Source organism: Ascidia mentula, chromosome 5 (assembly GCF_947561715.1).
Source record: "Ascidia mentula chromosome 5, kaAscMent1.1, whole genome shotgun sequence".
Lineage (NCBI taxonomy): Eukaryota > Metazoa > Chordata > Ascidiacea > Phlebobranchia > Ascidiidae > Ascidia > Ascidia mentula.
The window spans coordinates 16,468,863-16,488,669 of NC_138570.1; the positions used below are offsets into that span (position 1 = coordinate 16,468,863).

A 19,807-nucleotide genomic window follows, 5' to 3' on the forward strand; every position below is an offset into this window, starting at 1 on the left:
GATCAGCTTCTCGACAACCGCCTTCGGTTTGTTTGCCAATGCGTCGGTATAAAAAATTATGAAACATGTTTACTTGTTGCCTCAAACAACCTTGTGTCAAGTTACTTTCAGCGCATTAATCACTTTTCGATGATTTGAAACCAAACGAAGCGTTTATTGATAAATATTAAAACAAAGATACATTCACAGCAACGCAATTACTTTTTTTTACCGAAGATTTTTGGTAATTTAAATCCTTTCGATTTTTTTGGTTTATCATCTTCTGGTTTATCATCAGGCTCATCTTTTGGTTCGTTTTCTGGTTTGTCTTCCGGCTCATCCTCTGGTTTATCATCTGGCTTATCATCGGGCCCATCTTCTGGCTCATCATCTGGTTTGTCTTCTGGTTCATCATCTGGTTTATCATCTGGCTTATCATCGGGCTCATCTTCTGGCTCATCATCTGGTTTGTCTTTTGGTTCATCATCCGGTTTGTCTTCTGGCTCATCATCTGGTATGTCTTCTGGTTCATCTTCTGGTTTGTCTTCTGGCTCATCATCTGGTTTGTCTTCTGGTTCATCTTCTGGCTCATCATCTGGTTTGTCTTCTGGTTCATCATCTGGTTTGTCTTCTGGCTCATCATCTGGTTTGTCTTCTGGTTCATCTTCTGGCTCATCATCTGGTTTGTCTTCTGGCTCATCATCTGGTTTATCATCTGGTTCATCTTCTGGCTCATCATCTGGTTTGTCTTCTGGCTCATCATCTGGTTTGTCTTCTGGCTCATCATCTGGTTTGTCTTCTGGTTCATCATCTGGTTTATCATCTGGCTTATCTTCTGGCTCATCATCTGGTTTGTCTTCTGGCTCATCATCTGGTTTGTCTTCTGGATCATCATCTAGTTTATCATCAGGTTCATCTTCTGGCTCATCATCTGGTTTGTCTTCTGGCTCATCTTCTGGTTCATCATCTGGCTTGTCTTCTGGCTCATCACCTGGCTTGTCTTCTGGCTCATCATCTGGTTTGTCTTCTGGCTCATCATCTGGTTTATCATCTGGCTCATCACCTGGTTTATCTTGTGGCTCATCATCTGGTTTATCATCAGGTTCATCTTCTGGCTCATCATCTGGTTTATCATCAGCTTCATCTTCTGGCCCATCATCTGGTTTGTCTTCTGGCTCATCTTCTGGCTCATCATCTTGCTTGTCTTCTGGCTCATCACCTGATTTGTCTTCTGGTTCATCATCCGGTTTATCTTGTTGCTCATCATCTGGTTTATCATCAGGGTTATCTTCTGGCTCATCATCTGGTTTATCATCTGGCTCATCTTCTGGCTCATCATCTGGTTTGTCTTCTGGCTCATCATCTGGTTTGTCTTCTGGCTCATCATCTGGTTTATCACCAGGTTCATCATCTGGTTTATCATCTGGCTCATCTTCTGGCTCATCATCTGGCTTATCATCTGGCTTATCATCAGGTTCCTCATCTGGTTTGTCGTCTGGTTCGTCTTCTGGCTCATCATCTGGCGTATCATTTGGCTCATCATCTGGTTTGTCTTCTGGTTTGTCATTTGGCTTATAATCTGGTTTGTCGTCTGGTTTGTCATCTGGTCTATCGTTTGGCTCATCATCTGGTTTATCATCAGGCTCTTTATCTGGTTCGTTTTCTGGTTTATCTTCTGGCTCATCATCTGGTTTATTATAAGGCTCATCACGTGGTTTGTCTTCTGGTTCATCATCTGGTTTATCATCAGGATCATCTTCTGGTTCGTTTTCTGGTTTGTCTTTTGGTTTATCATCTGGCTCATCTTCTGGCTTATCATTTGGTTTATTATCAGGCTCGTTTTGGGGCACATCATTTGTTTTATCATCTGGCTCATCTTCTGGCTCATCATCTGGTTTATCATCAGGCTCATCTTCTGGTTCGTTTTCTGGTTTGTCTTCTGGCTCATCATTTGGTTTATCATCTGGCTCATCTTCTGGCTCATCATTTGTTTTATCATCAGGCTCATGTTCTGATTCATCATCTGGTTTATCATCGGGATCATCTTTCAGTTCGTTTCCAGGCTTTTCTTCTGGTTCGTTTTCTGGCGCATCATCTGGTTTATCATCAGGTTCATCTTTGGGTTCGTTTTCTGGCTTGTCTTCTGGTTCGTTTTCTGGCGCATCATTTGGTTTATTATCAGGTTCATTTTGCGTCTCATCGGCTAGTGTATCGTCCTGTTTATTTTCAGGAATATCTTCGGTTACATCAACTGGTTCAACTTCTGGTGACTTCGTATTTGGCGTGGGAAGTTCCGGAGCTTGCTTGAGGTCACCAGCGATTTTGTCGGGGTTTCCTGACTCTGGTTTCGGTGCAGATATTTGCTTGGGATCGGATTTATTTTTCTTCGGTTTTTTCGATTGAGATTTCGATTTCGTTCTTTTCTTTGGGTCTCTGTCAGCGTCCTTAGGATCTTTTCCTTCTTTTGGATTGCGAACAACATTCACTTTGGGGGGTTTTGACCGACGTTTGCCGGGACCACCGGGAAGTGACCTTGGTTCAGGAGCAGTGTTCGCTACAACACCATGGGGTAATGGGAGAAAACCAGGATACGACGTTGGTCCCCTTTCCTGTGACTTTAAGAGGTCGTTAAGATACTTTGCCAGGAGAAGTTGGTGGTGTGCATCATCTTCTTCCTCCGCCCTGCGATCCCCTCCTATCTTGTGAGTTCTCTTGGGACGATCCTCAACCGGTTCAGCGTACATGGGTTCTTCTCGGGTAGGAAGTACAGGTAGGCTGTTATCCTTTCGCGGCCTGGTTGAAGGTCTACTGTATGGGTCGACCTCTGGTGGCCTTGAAACCTTTTGTTGAGGAGGTGGTGGGTTTGAATGAGTTTGTGTGCGATCCCCGGGAAACAAATAGGGATTTCTCGGTGCGTAACTGTCATAGTTGGTGTCGTAGGCGGCAGCGCAAGTGGAGCAGCTACAAAAGAACTTTTTATTGTTATGTGTGAAACGTGCAGAAAGCTGCCAGCAAATGCCTGTTACGATTGTGCCATACTGATATAGCTTGCTTTCGCTTTCGATGTAATATGGAGGTAATATATTTAGTTCTGGCAATGCAATAAGTTCAAGGCTTTTTACCTTAAACACGTCATTGTTTCGCAGTCGCTTCCACAACTGATAGTTGAATCTGCATCACTATCGCCATCCAGTTGGCGACTGTGTCTTGAGCAGTAGCCGCTTGGTGGCGATGAAGCTAGTTCCGGAATTTTGCCTGTCAAAAAAACAGGATGATAAGTAAAGTGGAGCCGAAACAGTTGCCATCAGTATGCAGCTTACACAATTATCCCCAGAGTGTTTAAAGGTAAATGAAATATTGTGTTGTTGTTGCTGCCAGGCATATTGCATTTGGCACAAAAAGCAGGCGTGCCAATGGAACAGATTGATTGAAATAAAAATGAAATACTTACCGAGCTTAAGTAACTGCTCGAGTTTTGCAAGTCCGTCGTTTAGTTTTGCGATGTCCCCGGATGTAAGAGCATTTTTAATCGGTATGGAAGCACTCTCTTCGCTCTGGCGTCGCAGAGTGGCTACCGGGGTGGTTCTGACGTCAGTGGGGGGTTTCCCTCGCGCGAAGGTGCAGACCAGGCTGAAGCATGTTTCCATAGTTTTGAGGGCGTGTTGTGTGAAAGCAGCTACAAACGAAGCGATGTCCTTCGACAGAAAATTGCAAAATATATGTTACAAAATTGGGCGTTGTGTAGGACTTTGTCGTATTAAAGAAGAACACCTGCACTTCACACTAATAATTCAACAATTTATGCCCATCTGACCAAGGTGGTGATTGCAGCAAATTTCGTTAATACTAACCTACCATTTAATTTGTAATTCTACCCTTTAGAGGTGGTAAAGGGGGCCGAGATTGGGCAACAATTGGCTACAATACCGTCCTACCGAATAAACATTTTTCATTGATGTATTTCGACTTACTTGTTTTCCCAATGAGTTCCTGTTTTTGTCAAGTTGCAGTGACATCTCAAGCAGTTGTTTAATGAGCAAGCAAATTTTCTCGCGAAATTCCTTCGCGTCCTTGCGGTTGCTTCTTGATAAAATTTGTTGATCGGATGCAAAGCTTCTCGAAAATTTGAATGAAAGGTTGCTTGCGGCTTGTGCAGCCAGGAGGATGTTAGTTTGTCTGCAATTTGGTATAGTGATGGTTTTTGTGTGCAAAAATTGTTTTGCATCAGTCCGTGTATTGCTGTTTACTTATTTACAATCAAATAATTGACATTTGAAACGCTATCACTGTCCTTTTCTTGATAAAAACCATCGGAAGTTTATTTAGCCTAGTTTTACTGCTTATGTGGGCATATTTACTTATATATACTACGAAAGTAAATATATGTGCATTGAGATGAGCAGTTGATGAAGCAATCAGCACTTTCAACTTCATTAAAGAGTTGGAAAAATCAAGCAACAAAAAAGTTTAGCAGAAGTTACTTACAGCCCGGGATTGATGACATCACGCATGACGTGATGAATTTGACGTACTAGCTTTGTACACGTCACCGTGTCCGTCATCTTCTCGTTCATTGCCATGGATACGTGTTGTTCAGCAACGTTAAGAATCTTTTTAATTTTTGAGAAGTATCTTTTTGTGTCGAACTCTTCCATTTCCATCAGCAGGGCCTAAATAAGTTAATTTATTTATTATATACATAGTTTGTTGATTGGGCCGTAACATTAGTGTAACATTGGGTCCTTTTGGGCTGAAGGGCCACATGTCGTTTGCAGGACAACCCACAATCCTACCTTTATTGTAATCCGCCGAGACTTGCGTGCTGGTAAAGTTTTCGACCTTCTCATCTTTTGTCTCTCTTCGTGTTTAGGTTCCTGATGGCGGGATGGAATCCTTGGACCGGTTTGAATTCTCAATGAATGTTTTGGGGGCGATGCCAAAGGCGGTAAATCATACACTGGTTGGGGTTCGTCGAAAACACTCTAAACAGAACAAAAATCCAGGATGAAGTGAATAAGTTTTTTTTTTGCTTTATTGCATGTAAGATAATACAGTGCACTTCAAGTATTGTAACAAGAATTACAAAAACATAAACTGCTATAGTCTGTCGTTTAAAAACGGATTGTTTAACAAAGGTCTGCTGTATAGCAATGACGAAGTAAATAAACATTTTTTTGCAATAGGGACCACTTTGCATTACTATACAGAATTGATATAACTTTGATCAACACCTGTTGTGTGCTAGTATCAGTGATGTCATCATCCTGGAATTCTCGCGCGTTTTGGAGCAAACCTTCCAGTTCGGCAAGTTTATGCTTCAAATCGTGGACAACCTAAAACAAGTGTTGACATGAACAGCAATATAAAATATAAAATTTAAAAATATGTATTTCTATGTTAATTCCAATACAGCGGTCTTGCATACAGCTCAGTTTATTGGTATTTAGAAAAATATATTTCGTCCAAAAAGCATCATCAGATTCTACAACTGCCACAGGTAAAATAGAAACAAAGCGTTACTTAACGCAAAAAGCGGTGTTGGTACGTATTTAAAACATAAAAAGTATGAAGTTTAAAATCATAGACTTGAAACCAACCTTTTTCTGACTCCGTATGTCTTGCGGATCTTCCTCCCAACCATCGCGGAGAGACTCTGGAGGATCCGGGAATCCCAATTCCCGCGAATGCTGCAACAGCATAAGAAAACTTTGCGCTCAGCGGCAAATAAAAGATAACTCATGCGTCTTACGATTTGATTTAATGACTTGCTCCTCATGTAGGCTGGATGAAGGTGGCTATCGGGGGGAAATCCCTGATCGTTGTCCCCCACATTCGACACACTATCGGCGGGTTGGATGGCCATAGCGTCGACGTAACCAGTCAGTCTATGACAGCAACGAAAATGATCGTGGTAACACATTGAGGCAAAGGAATTTTTGGGAGTATTTGTGTTGTGAACACGGATACAATATTCATTCTATTGAAATAAGCCTGATAGGATCGAATACTTTGCTCTTGTAATCTTTTCAAACAAAACATAGTTTTTTGCAATACTTTGCCGCCATTCATGCAGCAAAACTCAGGTAAGACGTATGTTTTTACTTGTTATAATATTCCTCCAACTCTGATTTCTGAGCCACTAAATGTTCCATCCACTCTCCAAGTACGCTCACTATCCCAGAAGCTTCGGAGTCCACGTGGCTGGGATGACGCTGATCATGATGACTGGTGTTGCTCTCATCCGTTTCGGAGCTGCTAAATCAGAAATCGCATTTTTGCTGTCAGTAAAATAAGCTCTGTTTTCATTTATTAGAAACACAAAGTATGTTGTTTTATGTTTCCAAAGTGAAGATATGCATGCATTACATTCATATGTGTATGTGTTTTAACCACATCGAGATTCGAAAACAGGATATCCTGGCCACGAATCCCGATCAGGTTTTCTTCTTATATATCGGTCGAGCGTTTGACCGATGTAACATATATTTACCTTTCCTGGACTTGATCGTTAGCGACACCACCTGTCTGCGCGTTTCGAGTTTGCGTTCCGGTAGATGTCGCAGCAGACACCGTACGAGGTAAGTTGCTGGTTGGATGAAGGCTTTGTGTTCTCATATCTGGCAGAACAAATTAATTAACTTTTTACTGTCAACTTTGTGCCTAATCCATATATTTTTAAAATTCTGAGAGCGCAACTTTTAAAACCACCTGAATTTCGTTGTAGATGTTCCTGCATTGGGATGGGAGGCAAGCTGCGAAAATTTATTTGCTCGCTGTTTAGGGAAACTCCTGTCGTGTGGTCCTGTTTTATGGATAAACACTTCTAAGATTTTTCAACTTTGTTATGTATACGTCGTACTTACGTCCTCGGGTTCAATCGGGGGAGGTGGGGGTGGCGCACGTCGTGTTTGTTTCTTCTGCTCATCCGTTTGTATCGGTAAGTTTTCATAGGTTTGTTCTGCAGAAATTAAAGAAAGTCAATTAGGCAAACTCCTTCCAAATGTAAAACAAAATCAGTAAGTGAATGCAATTATTTATGCAATCATCAATACGTGTTGGCATTGTTACAAAACAGCAAAAACTGATGCCTTGATTTCATGCATTATATTATTTTCATAATCTGTATATCGTAATGGCGTTCTTCTTGTTTGTCCTCATCACATAATATATTTATAAAACTTTATCGGGAGCTATGCATGTTTCTAATAGAACAAGTTATTACTCAACGTCAAGGTCACCTTCGGCAGGGGGTGGAGGAGGGGCTTTTCTCTTCAAAGTTTCGCTGTGATTTCGGGCCAAATTCACGTTCTTTTGCTGTAATGAACAATTACAATCAACTTTGGAAAAAAAGGGCATCTTTCTAAATAAGATTGGCGATCACGTGGTATAACAATTTCCACAGTCAAGGTGTTTTAATTTTATTTTGGCAGATGTTACATCTTTGTTTCGTAACTCTTAACTATTCTGCTTGTTGGTTTATTCATCAACAAATTGTGCCGGTTCTTGCTTTAAACACAAAAAAACATTGTTGAAACATTTTAGCATTTCATCACCGTTTGGTGTCTGTTGTTGGGTCTTGTCGTCGATTCTAACTTCCGCAGGTCATTTTGAACCCAGGTCGAGTTGTTGTCCGCTTGTCCAGGAAGGTATGAATTCCTGTCGAGGAAAACAGGACAGTTAAAAGGCATTGTTCACGGAAATATTTATCGTAAGCAAGTTGTTACCTGGCAAGTCCATCCTCCGCGTAACACTCGTTCGTCCAACCTTCAACCTGGGTTGATGGGTGATCCCCCCACATTGATGTTGGGTACTAAAGAAACACGAAGGTTGGAAATGGAGTTATTAAGATCGTTTTGTTGGTATGCCATAGAGGCTATTAGTAAATCGATGTTATAGAAGTTATAGAAGTTACTATCTATAAGTAGTTGGGAAGGAAAAGCATGCAACTGAAACGGGATTTGATGTAAAACGTCAAGGTTTGAACGAAAATCTATTTTACAATGTTGCAAGGAACAATGCAGTTGAGCAAGAATTTAATTTATGAATAGTTGTTGAGAATAAATGTGAGACTTAAACTTGGTTTGGCGCACTGATGCACGGGTAAGGCAGTAAATCCGGATGCCAAAAGAGCATCATTTATCCGGAATTGGAATCTCCAGATTATATACTCCGAATTATTAAAACTTTTTGTCAGAAAAAGATTTCGAATCATTTGCACCGCTGATATCGCGCGAATTAGGAAAATGATAAGTCAAATCCAAGTGGAGCAGAATGCAAATAAAGGTCTTGGTAAGTGATACCAAGCAATGTTTTTAAGCAACGAAAATTACATAAAGGTCAAGGGTTTCACATACCGGCACTTGGTGTTGGTTGGACATATTTGATCTCTGGAAGCGCAAGCGGTTTTTCTCCATCTTTTTCTCCTTTCTCTTCTTCTTGCAGCAGAAGTAGAGGATCGTGGCTCCGACGAAAAGAACCAATAGAAAGACGACGATGAGGATCACAGCCCACATGGGAATCGCAGGAGCAGGCTCATTTCTACGCAAGAGGAAATTCAGCAGAAAGTTAGAAACTTCAAATAGAAATAAAATCAAATAAACGAGAGTGCCGTTATCTATGCTTAGTTACGTACATCTATAAGAAGCAAGTACACTGTAAAACATTTTCCTCATGACAAACATTCTCAACACAAAAATAAGCCTACACCAAACCTTATGTCGTAACAGATTGAAATGTCACACGTACGAAATAAACCCAATACTTTGAGGGACACAATTATTATGTTCTTACTGATTCTGGTTGTTGTTGTTACTGTTAATGTTGTTAATATCAAAGTTGTTGTTGTTGTTTGGGGGTGGATACACCGGAGCCCGCGGGGTGTTTGGAAGAGCAAATGGAGGAGGTTGGTTATTCCCCTGGTTAGGGAACGCAGGTACTGGGGAGAAAAATCGTCAACAAATTTGAACCGCTATTAATTAATTGGTTTTATGGTGAGAGATTTTTTATTTTTTGTGCTAAACGATTTGTGAATAATGTGTCAATCAGGATTTGGGCGATTTCTAAAGCTCCAGGTCTGATAAAAATCCTTGCACATTTAAATACGCGCTGGAAATGCCAATTGAAAGCATTTACTGTGAATATTAACATAACCGTCTGTCAAACCGTCTACTACACTCCCCGGTGTACGTTTGAATCGATGCACGCGCAATACTACTTTCTTGTAACGAATAACATGTAATTACAAGTCTGGCACTTCTGGCATGATTTCCTGCACATTTCCAGTTCATATGGTTCCAGCAAGTTGCATCTTTGTCCAACTCTTTGCAGTGCTGGGCTGCAAAAACTGGGGCCTCCTTTGTCGACACAAGCCGCATCTGAAGACATAAACATAAACAGATAGTTTTTACTGACATAAATATCGAAAATAAAACGGTCACATTTCGGAAGGAAAAATTTAAAACAGGTTTTGATTATGCATATTTTACATTACCAACCGCTTTTCAGTAAACTACTTTAATATGAAATTACAAAGAACCCAGCAAACATCAAACGTGCAAGGAACGTTTTTGTTAGGTTGACTTTTGGTTGAAACGTTCATTAACGTAAATCGAACCAAAAAATGTTTTACCGGTTGCATTTTTTCAAAGATTAGCGTTGATACTATTTTTATTTCGACGTTTTTTAAACCAACCAAATATCAGCGTTGAACTAACGTAGGAAACGAAGGTCTTCTAAACCTAACCTAATTGAAACGTTCTTTTGTTGTAAATCGTAAAACTTTGTATAAACAAACCTAACGTTTAGTCAAATAAATGTTCGATTTTGAATCAAAGAAACTGCAAGACTAAACATAATTTACATAGAAACAAAAGAGTCATGATAATCATACAGACAGTAGCGCACACTGTTTCGACTTGTAAGACCTAATTTACTTTTATTATTTCGCTGTGTACAAGTGTTGATATCTCAGAGCAAACAAAAATTCTACATACCTGCTTGACAAGCGAAATGCCATAGTAGTGCAGCTAGTACGTAAATCCACATCTTGTCGCCAAGCAGTGCTACAAAAGTAATCAATATTAAATAATTTTCGGTCGTCATAGTGTTTTAATATTATAATAAGCTTCTAGCACAAATCTCAGTCCATTGTTATCGACCTTTACTTTCCGAAATCTCTTAAATACATACAAGTGCCATAGCTAGACTTAAGGTTACAATACACAATACACAGGTTTTCACTCAATGTTCCACTTACACTGCAGATGAATTTTCTCACTTTCGTCTGGTAATTCTTAATTGTGCGAAAACAAATCTCATATACCATATATCTCTTCACACTTCTGTTTCAACGCAAGAATTAAACTTGTCCTTATTTGCCGAATGACGTATAAATCTGTGTTGTGACTATCGTCGTATGTGGCGATGATAGTTGCCAGGCCAGATACGTTGCTCGATGTGCCCGGGGCGTTCCAACGCCATGTCTAACACTTTACAGAACCACAGATTTCGCAGCTCAGTCGCGGAAACACGTGGCCTCGCCCTTATACTAAACACTGAAATCAAGCTAGGAAGGCGACTGGGTTTTGCGCTGTGAAATTAAATTTGCACCTTTTCTCAAGTGGTAAACAAGGCGTTATGATGCAAATTTATGCCTTGCCTACATAACCGAAACATGCAATTCCAATATTTGACAAAACTAGTTTTTCGCCTCCCAACAACAGCGATATTGCTTCACATTTTAGGTTGGCTCTTGATTTGATAAGGGTTTGTACGGTGCCCATGTCATTTTAATTCGTGCATTTCTTGTCAATTTGTATCTGTTAGTCATCAGGCAAAATACAATGATGATTTGGGTCATTTACAATTTTCGGTAGGCCGTTATAGATAGAGAGAGCAAACAAAATTTGTTGCATGAACTTCTAGTCGATTTAATAACCTGGTTGTTAAAGTAATTGATAAGAGACAACATTCATACACAGGTGCAAATAACATTGAATCTGAATATTTACCGTCATTTTATATCCGGTCCGGATTAGGCCTTATATCTGCGGCCAATATTCGGTAGAATCCAGTTTGAATAACAAATGACAGTATATTAAGACTCGGTGTCCGTATTCAGATCCGAATCTTTTCTGTTTTGGCACATCCTAGTGCAAATTGTATACGACCTAGGACCCGTCAGAAAATACGCAACTTTACGTACGAACTTTTATTTAAATTAACAACTATATAATTTCAATAAAACAAGCAATGCAAAAACTTAACAAAAATAAAGTTTTTTATGATTTTAGGAAATTCGATTCTGAGGCCAAAATTCACAGTGACAACGGGCGAACATATAAAAAAATAAACAAGAATTTGATGAAATCATTTTTTTGAAAGCCGTTTAAGTGCTAATTTGGTTTTGATTAAACTCAATGTATCTACGGAACAGCAAGTTTGGCGTCTCAGTTAATTTTGGAGTTTTCGCTTCCGTGATGGAAACGTTGGAACTTCATCCGAGTCGCTGTCTTCAAAAGTCAGGGATTTCGACATTTTTTTCTTTTCAGACTTCGTGGTTTCACCGGAATTCGACAACTTGCCGATAGCTCTGTACTCAAGCTGCAAACAAACAAAATAAGTCTTCGTCGCACATTGAGATTATATTTGTAACAGGGGAACGACTTCTGCAAGCATTCGATTTTGAACCTGGTGTCTAATTTAATCAGGGGTTTGATAGCATTAATAGGCGTGAGATATGACCGCAAAAAGTATCTATAGTCGGAAAATCAACAAACTCAAATTGATTTATTCTATAAGGCATTGTTTCCCCAACGTTTCTGTCCACGAACACCCTTACTTAAGTTGATAAAGAACCCAAGGTAAACTAAACGGTTTTTCACTTATATCGACGCTTTTTGTTTCCTTTTTGGTTTAGTCTCGTGCGCCTGTTGGCAAAAGGTTTAGCGAGTACATTCAGCAGTTTATTTGCCTAGAATTCGATAGCTTACTGAACCCTTTATGCTATTTTGGAACCCTTTTTAGAACACTGCGATTTGGTGTAGAGCAACGACGGTCAGAATATCCCAAAAAAGGTAATTAAACAAAACATTACATTAATTCTTCTGATTTTCACAATCAAACAAACTACATTCCTATTCAATTTACCTCATTATTTCCATCTACTGTGTTTTCATCATGCGTCAGACTACAAAGAATTTTTAAACGATCTTCAACAGTTTTGAAAGTCTCCCCGGCACGTGGAATGACATTGGCGTGGACGTTGCGAGGTTGAACGTAACGCACAAAGTCACAAACCTGCAAAAATCACACGGTGATATCTAAAATTTTTACAGTAAATCACATTATAAGACAGTCTTATTGGTACTGATAAAAAAAAATGATTAAAGCTAAGGTTCGCAGGCTTCGCAGCCAAGCTGGATCAGCCACTTTTCCCGACAAGTCGGAGCGAGATCTGAAAAATCAAGCTTCCGGTGAGGTTTGAACTCACGACCCTGGGCTAACCAGGCCCAACGCTCTACCAACTGAGCTACAGGAGCTCAGTGGCTTCACGGGGTATAATGTGGCCAAGGTACACTGGTGCGCAAGCGCACAACTTGTCAGGCGACCTTTTGATCAGAATATTAGAGCTGTGATCGCCAAATACAAAAGGGCCTGCGCAGTGGGGCGATCCTGCCTTGCTATGCGAAAGCATGGTATTACTTCTGCGTTGTCTGATTAAAGCTATTTACATCCGATGAAGAGAGGAAAAACTGCTGCGAAAGCTCGTGTTTAAAAAAAAATTATTAAATTAATTAGTATTTTTTAATATTTCCAATATTCCAGAAATATTGTCGTCATTGTCAAACCGTAGCAGATCAGCACTGACCTCGCTCAAGGAAGAATGAAAGGAAAAACAAAGCCTGTAGCTTCTTTCGCTGATTCGAACGGTGACGTCATCGGGAAGAGCATCATGTGTGAAGTACATTGTACTGAGGGTTACAGAAAGAATATTCACCTCTCTGGCCAAGGGGGTTTCGTTATCAGTTGACTGCCACTGACTCCAATCCTTGTTGTTTACTTTCTGAAATGAAATGTCAAAGTGTCAAAAAATTACGCCAACTTAATGACAAAGCAATTAGCAATAACAATCAAGGACTTCGTGGATTAAAATCAAAATATCAATACTGCCCAATATTAATGTTTATAAACTTAACATACAACAATAAATGTGCCAGAATCTGAATATTGACAAAGAATCCAACATTTAATGTGCTTTTATTTAAACAACGCTTTAAATTGTGCACTGTGATTAAGATTTTTGCAAGAAAACGGAATTAATCGAAACAAAAACTGCAGCTAATTTAACGCACAAATAACGACACCAAAATAGAATCATCTGAAAATGCCAACGCGGCCGAGCCTTTTTTTACAACCAATATGCAAATGCCTAACATATATTGCATGGATTGCTAGGATAATCAAAAAACACTCACCTCTTTCTTGAAACATGCGTAAATTTGGGAGTGATTCGGATTTGTGGTAAGTATTTTAGCAATGTCAGGTAGACAACGATAGTGCTGGGCTCTTGCACAGTATATTTTTGTTCGAAATTCTTTGTGTAGAGCTTGGTAGAGATACTCATACCCATACTTAGCACTCAGGTTCAGTCTCACAACATGATTTTTACCTAAAATTGCAAAAAATATTTTAGTTTAATAGGTAATGACCAGTATTTTTTCCTTAACATACGTTTCTGTTGTTGTCATTTTCAATGCAAATTAGAGTATTTTTTTTTGAAAAAATCAACCTTTTTAGAAAAGGGATTTTAAATTACATCACTAGCAAATAACCTCGAGAAATCCAGTTTTGCACAAGTGTTTTCAGATTTTCCAAACACATTTCTCTGCTAGGTATATAATTAGCTTCAGGAATGCAAAATGTTGTGTCCGCATAAAGGTGATCAATTCTCTTTTTCCTGGAGCCTTAACAGTTTAAAATAAGGAGTTATGTTAATGCCATGATTTAATAATTGGTTTCAGCAAACCTGAATGAAGATGTTTGATTCGGGCAGCAGAACCTTTTGGCAGTCTGAAGTCACCAGTGTACAAGCACGTCCCATCAATACCTTCAAACAAAAACCTAAAAACATATACTAAATACACATCACAGAAAACAAGGCTTTATCACAAAACATACATGACAGAACCAGGGCAATGTCCTGCAGAGAGTAATGTTACAGTGATCTCATGGGATTCATTACCATCCAAAATATTGATCATCTATGGAAAAACCCAAACAGTTACCACAAAAACAAAGGGTTTAATTTTAATTTGGAAAAGCTCTATTTCATAAAAGAACTATATTCAATTTATTAATATTGTGTGGCAGTTTTAGAATTATGTCAAAATATTAATGACTTTATGTGCAAACATTTTTGTGTATAGAATAGTATGCTGCTAAATTTTACATGTCTAATGTAGACACAAACAAACTGAACACAAGCAATGTTAAAGGTTTAATTACATTCATCTGTATTGTAATATCTGGTCATAAATCTCTGGTCATGAATAATCACCTATTGACCCCTGTACCATCACAATTCAATATTCATCAAACTAATGCAAACTATTTACCTTTGGCTCTTCAACTGGCAAAACAGATATGTGACGCTTCAAATGAAAATATTTGTGATCGGTAAGAAGTAGGATTTTTGTCACTTCACAAACATATAGTTTTATTTCAGTATTGTTGCGCAACCTTTCTGCCAATTTTTCACTATCCAGTCCAACCATGTGGTCTGTGTGGCAATGAGACAGAAAGTATGCGCCAGAATTTAAATTGTATTTGTCAAAACGATCAATTGATATAAATTGGAAAAGATTCATTTTACCACCAAAACAACTCATTGTGAACAAATGTATTGAAGTTGTTCCTGCAAGAAAAAAACAGGAAAATCCAGTAGACTGTAACTGTTAATCATTTAAAAGCCATGCATTACAAATATGCCATACTGCAACATTTCAATCAGGTAAGATTTGAAACAATATGTTTAGTAAGGGTATATTTTTACTTATTTACATTTTGGCGGCTGTATTGCTGTGGCTAAAAGAAAGAAAGTAGTTACAAAAGCCTGTGACACAATTGAGCATAAATAGAACTTTTAAGTTACGACTTAACGAGAACAGGACAGAAACTTTAAAATTAGGTGAAAACATTGGCAGATAAAACATCATACATTATTAGAGTTACCGTAAAAATGAAAACAAACTTACCTGAAAAATGAAAACCTCTCAGCCCTAGAAGACGTAAAAAATAACCGGTAGGTAATTTCCCATAGTTTTGTTGCTAACCAATGATTTAAATTTTTTTTTGAATTATTGTGAGAACACTGTGTTTTTTGCAATAGTTACTTTTTTAAATGCATTGGATATTTTGGTGTAAAAGTGCAAAGTTTATACGAGGCGGATTTAGGCAAGGTTTTAACTTTTCGGTAAATATCCTCCTCGTATGGACTTATGGCATATGAACAAAATACACCTAATATAAGGCCTGGAAACTAATTTTCGTCATGTAACTGTACACACTTATCCAAAATACACAGAAAAATACGCCGTTTTCTGAAGCCCTCGACGTGCGCATGGACGTGGCACGCAACATTTTTCATTACAGCAAGTTACTGTTGTGTTGTTTTGCCATACTGTTACGTCGCTGCATGTCCTCTCGCAAACTCCTATGTAAATGTTGGTTTTTACTTTTTTGAAGAAAACTTGTGACAAAAATGGCACACGAGTCGTAAACATGTTTATGGGCCGATGGACCTGTAGACGTTTCTCCCAACTTTCTTATGACGTACGCTACTAGTATTATTATGTCGTATCACATGATGCTAGATTTCTCGAAGAAGCTTGGATAATTTGGAAAAATAAGAGACAATTTTGCGTAAACAACACGGATTAGTTACTGGTAGCGTAAACAACAAGGCACATACTTAAATCGTGCGCCGAGACGCTTTTCATTTCAATTCGAATGATGCGATTTTGTGTTTCCTGTTGCTAGTCGCGTCGTTATGCCTGAATAGGTTGGTATAGCTCGACGTGACGTCTGACTCTGACGTGTCAAGGAACAGATTGCATTTGTCTGCACTGCACCTTGACGTCGCAGTTAGCAATGGAATAGGTTTTTGATCTTGTTGTTGTTTTTTAGGGTAGTAGTAGATGAGATAAAGTTCATGTTGTAGTAGCATCGGATGCCGTTGTACCGTTCTTAAATTTATTGAACAACTGTGTCGTTTTTCGTTTTTGTATAGGCCTATAGTCCAAAGTCGACCAACCATGGGAATATAATTGAAAATTATTAAAACAGAACATTAATAGCCCCCAACAACATATGTGAAGAGTTGCAGATATCTGCAGATAATTATACAGATTCCAAGACATGTTAAAAGCAAACATGTAATGTACATCTGAACTGAGAAAGTACTATTCTGTGTAATATGTTGGTGTGGGCTGAAATTTATTTATATCCAACACATTGTAACAAAATATACCACGCATGATATTCTCGGTGTATATGTATCAAGTTTCTTTTCTTCAAGCTCTAAAATCTCAAGGTTGTGCAACTGCTTGGAATGTAATAACTGTTGTAAATATGTGGCCTTATGTCAGTAACCGCATTCCATAGATTGTTGTTACATATTTTGATATTTAAGAAGTGTTTATAAGCTCAGTTCTATTATCTCCTTATGTGTTACGTATATGTGTTGGGAGTTTACTGAATTTTGGATAATATGGTTCATCAATACTTTGGTTATATCTTTTTAGGTCATTAGTCTGGCAATAATATAATGTGTTGAATTTCTACAATCAAAATTCTTTGAAGTCATGAAGCAGGTGTTGATGTTTCTGTTTAAACTTGGTTACAACGTTTCATACACAATCTGTGGAAAGATTTTCACTGGATTTAAAGCATTCGTCGGATTTTCAATTCTGCCAGTTATATCCTGTCAGTTAATGTTTATGTTACTGGGCAGATCAGGATAGTGTTCCCTATTTTCTTTGCGAGAAACGTTATCACTTTGTCATCACTATGCAACCAGAAACTACGCTGCTGATCAATGGCATGGTGGCTTGCATTGGGTTCTTTATGACTATGAAGCTTATTCCTTCATTTTGTGACCTTTTCATCGCTGCTAATCTGTTTGGAAGAGATATGAGCAAAACATCAGACAAAAAAGTGCCAGAAGCACTTGGTGTTGTCACAGGAGGTGTATTTCTTGTGTGCATGTTTTTCTTCATTCCAATACCATTCATGGATATGACTTCTGATGGAAATGGAAGTCTGAATTTTAATCAAAAGTATGTTTTTGTCCTTGTGTTTTTGTGAAAACAGCATGCACTATTCTTATGTTTAACTATATAGTCCTTTAAAGAGCTTTAAAATAAACTTGATAATGTTATCCTCACTATGGGTCGGTATTGTTATCTTCAGGGAATAAAGCTGTTAATTAATTATTGCATAGTGTGCTTTGTAACCAGTTTAATATATCCAAGTCAGATTACCAAGAAGTAAATTATTCTATCACATTCCATCACAACAAACATTTTTTCTTGCCCACCTTGTTATGTGTTTTCTTATCTACAGTGTTTTCTTTGCAGGGAGTTTATTCAATTTATTGGCGCACTCCTCTCAATTTGTTGCATGGTGTTTCTCGGTTTCGCTGATGATGTTCTTAACCTTAAATGGCGTCACAAGCTCACCCTTCCAACGGTTGCTTCACTTCCTTTGCTAATGGTGTATTACACAAACATAAGCAACACTTACATTATTGTGCCTAAACCTCTCAGGTTTATCCTGGGTGGGGAGTTGGATTTAGGTAAGCTGTGTCTGTGTATATAATAATTCAGCTAACTTGGTTAAACGAAAAAACTAAAATACAGCAACAATCTTGTGAGTTGTATGTGTGTTCAAATTGGTTAGGGTCACAATTTAAGTTAAGCATGTATTGAAACGAAAGGTCAATCCTGTACTTTATAACATGTTTATGGCAATTTGCTGCATATAGAATATTGTCTGTAAGGTGCCAACATAATAGTAAAATTAGCTAAACTTCTGTATTTCAGGTATTCTGTACTATGTATACATGGGAATGCTTGCTGTATTTTGCACGAATGCAATCAACATATTGTCGGGTATAAACGGACTTGAAGTTGGCCAGTCCGTGGTAATATGTGCCTCAATAATTGTTCACAATATTATTGAGTTATCCGGACCAGTCTCAACTTACCATCTTTTCTCCTTGTACTTCATGTTCCCATTTCTTGGATCATCTCTGGGAATTCTATATTATAACTGGTGTGTTTATAGTTTTTAAAATTTAGTGATTAAGATATAAGGAAACCTAATTTATCATTCAAGAAAAAGTGAAAATTATTTGTGTTGGTTTCAAGCACTTGTTTAGAAAATTAGTAGATTTTACTATTTGAAATAGTTAGAACAATAGGGTTTACTCTTGTTGGCAGAACTGGTGCCTTTCAAATTGGCTTGTAACTTTATATTTTGTTTTAGGTATCCATCACAGGTTTTTGTTGGGGACACCTATTGTTATTTTGCCGGGATGACTTTTGCTGTTGTCGGCATTCTTGGACATTTTAGCAAGACTATGATTTTGTTCTTCATACCACAAGTGGCCAACTTTTTGTATTCCCTTCCACAGCTTTTTCACTTTATACCTTGCCCAAGGCATCGACTTCCAAAGTAAATACTATTTCATTACTCAGAAGTATTATTTGAGTTAATGGTAATCGCACCAGCTGGTGTTTTTCTTATGTTCCAACCACACCTGATACAAAGTATTATTGTCTAGCAATTTTTTTCAGCTTTGTAGATAAAGTAATAACAGAAGCATTATAGAATATTTCCTGTGGTTTTCTCATGACACCTATTGATTGTATGTTCTTACCACAGGTTCAACAAACAAACTGGTTTAGTTGGAATGAGCAAAGCTACATTTAAATCATCAGAAATGCGGTTTCCAGGCCCTCTCATACTTCGTGTGGCCGAGCTGGCAAGAGTAGTTGACGTAAAAAGAAATGTTGGCGAGGACAAAGATATGATTGAATGCAATAACCTGACACTGAACAACTTTGTGTTGAAGTTTTTTGGTCCAATGCACGAACGTACTTTGACGATACTCATGTTGTCAATTCAAGTTGCCTGCTCATGTTTGGCTTTTTATATTCGATATTGCGTTAGCGCCATGTTTTATGATTGAACAACAGGGAAAAAGGGGGTATTCCAGATACATTGCTTTCGCCTTTTCCTTTAAAGTTAAAATAACAATCTGCACAGAAGAAGCCTTTTTATTTTATTGTTGTGCATGTGTTTGTATTTTCCAAGCTGTTGCTGTTCGCTGGAAACATATTATACGTATAGTTTACCTGTGTTCAAAATTGTTTTAGTCACCAATATCTTGCATTCACACGCTTGTTGAATTCCGTTAGGAATGGCGTGCCTACTTTGCAAGTATATGCGAGATAACGTTGATGTCGTTATTACAAGTCACTGCATTACTGTCCGAAATAAACGCACTTATGAGTTAATCAGAACAAAGCTCGGTGACAGAGGATGTGACGTCAATTGATGGCCAGTCGTATGACAACCTGTGGCTGTGAACAGCGGGGAAATTTACAATGCGAACATTAAATTTGTTTGGTTTTAAATAGAATGGTTTGAGGAAATTATACATTTCCAAATTCTTTAGCGAAGTTGGCCAAGGCTGTATACCACACCCAAGATGGCTGCTTTGTGCACTTGTTGTGTAAATGTGTGTATGCAACAGAGTCATTAA

General features: G+C 38.3%; 3 protein-coding genes across 3 annotated transcripts; 1 reads left to right on the forward strand and 2 right to left on the reverse strand.

Moving 5' to 3' along the window:
- Positions 1-3: 3 nt before the first annotated feature.
- LOC145901449 (uncharacterized) lies at positions 4-10,371 on the reverse strand. Its single transcript, XM_082989140.1, has 21 exons — positions 10,235-10,371; positions 9,972-10,040; positions 9,222-9,353; positions 8,770-8,914; positions 8,334-8,517; positions 7,704-7,789; positions 7,533-7,635; positions 7,218-7,293; positions 6,843-6,937; positions 6,688-6,781; positions 6,470-6,596; positions 6,082-6,234; positions 5,729-5,864; positions 5,577-5,666; positions 5,211-5,312; positions 4,773-4,961; positions 4,465-4,649; positions 3,951-4,155; positions 3,431-3,674; positions 3,102-3,234; positions 4-2,940 (listed from the first exon to the last, which is right to left on the reverse strand). Exons 2-21 carry the CDS (start codon positions 10,021-10,023, stop codon positions 198-200), a joined length of 5,274 nt encoding a protein of 1,757 aa, XP_082845266.1. The 5' UTR covers positions 10,024-10,040; positions 10,235-10,371; the 3' UTR covers positions 4-197.
- Positions 10,372-11,197: 826 nt separating this feature from the next.
- On the reverse strand, positions 11,198-15,687 carry LOC145901474 (protein artemis-like). Its single transcript, XM_082989170.1, has 9 exons — positions 15,234-15,687; positions 14,595-14,893; positions 14,158-14,240; positions 14,006-14,100; positions 13,812-13,943; positions 13,455-13,648; positions 12,848-13,042; positions 12,127-12,276; positions 11,198-11,580 (listed from the first exon to the last, which is right to left on the reverse strand). Exons 2-9 carry the CDS (start codon positions 14,865-14,867, stop codon positions 11,431-11,433), a joined length of 1,272 nt encoding a protein of 423 aa, XP_082845296.1. The 5' UTR covers positions 14,868-14,893; positions 15,234-15,687; the 3' UTR covers positions 11,198-11,430.
- A 296-nt stretch (positions 15,688-15,983) lies between these two features.
- LOC145901477 (UDP-N-acetylglucosamine--dolichyl-phosphate N-acetylglucosaminephosphotransferase-like) lies at positions 15,984-19,401 on the forward strand. Its single transcript, XM_082989174.1, has 5 exons — positions 15,984-17,315; positions 17,616-17,833; positions 18,081-18,312; positions 18,526-18,714; positions 18,925-19,401. The coding sequence occupies exons 1-5, from the start codon at positions 17,047-17,049 to the stop codon at positions 19,229-19,231; spliced, it is 1,215 nt and encodes a 404-aa protein (XP_082845300.1). The 5' UTR covers positions 15,984-17,046; the 3' UTR covers positions 19,232-19,401.
- The last annotated feature ends 406 nt before the right edge of the window (positions 19,402-19,807 follow it).

Coding starts and splice junctions, on each gene's coding strand:
- LOC145901449 (XM_082989140.1), bottom strand. CDS start 10,023: ATGTGGATTTACGTACTAGCTGCACTACTATGGCATTTCGCTTGTCAA. Junction 8,915..9,221: donor ATGCCAGAAGTGCCAGACTT/GTAATTACATGT, acceptor TTTTCTCCCCAG/TACCTGCGTTCCCTAACCAG. Junction 8,518..8,769: donor AACAACAACAACCAGAATCA/GTAAGAACATAA, acceptor CCTCTTGCGTAG/AAATGAGCCTGCTCCTGCGA.
- LOC145901477 (XM_082989174.1), top strand. CDS start 17,047: ATGCAACCAGAAACTACGCTGCTGATCAATGGCATGGTGGCTTGCATT. Junction 17,834..18,080: donor GGGTGGGGAGTTGGATTTAG/GTAAGCTGTGTC, acceptor TCTGTATTTCAG/GTATTCTGTACTATGTATAC. Junction 18,715..18,924: donor CCAAGGCATCGACTTCCAAA/GTAAATACTATT, acceptor TTCTTACCACAG/GTTCAACAAACAAACTGGTT.
- LOC145901474 (XM_082989170.1), bottom strand. CDS start 14,867: ATGAGTTGTTTTGGTGGTAAAATGAATCTTTTCCAATTTATATCAATT. Junction 14,101..14,157: donor CATTGCCCTGGTTCTGTCAT/GTATGTTTTGTG, acceptor ATATGTTTTTAG/GTTTTTGTTTGAAGGTATTG. Junction 11,581..12,126: donor CAGTAGATGGAAATAATGAG/GTAAATTGAATA, acceptor GTTTGTTTGCAG/CTTGAGTACAGAGCTATCGG.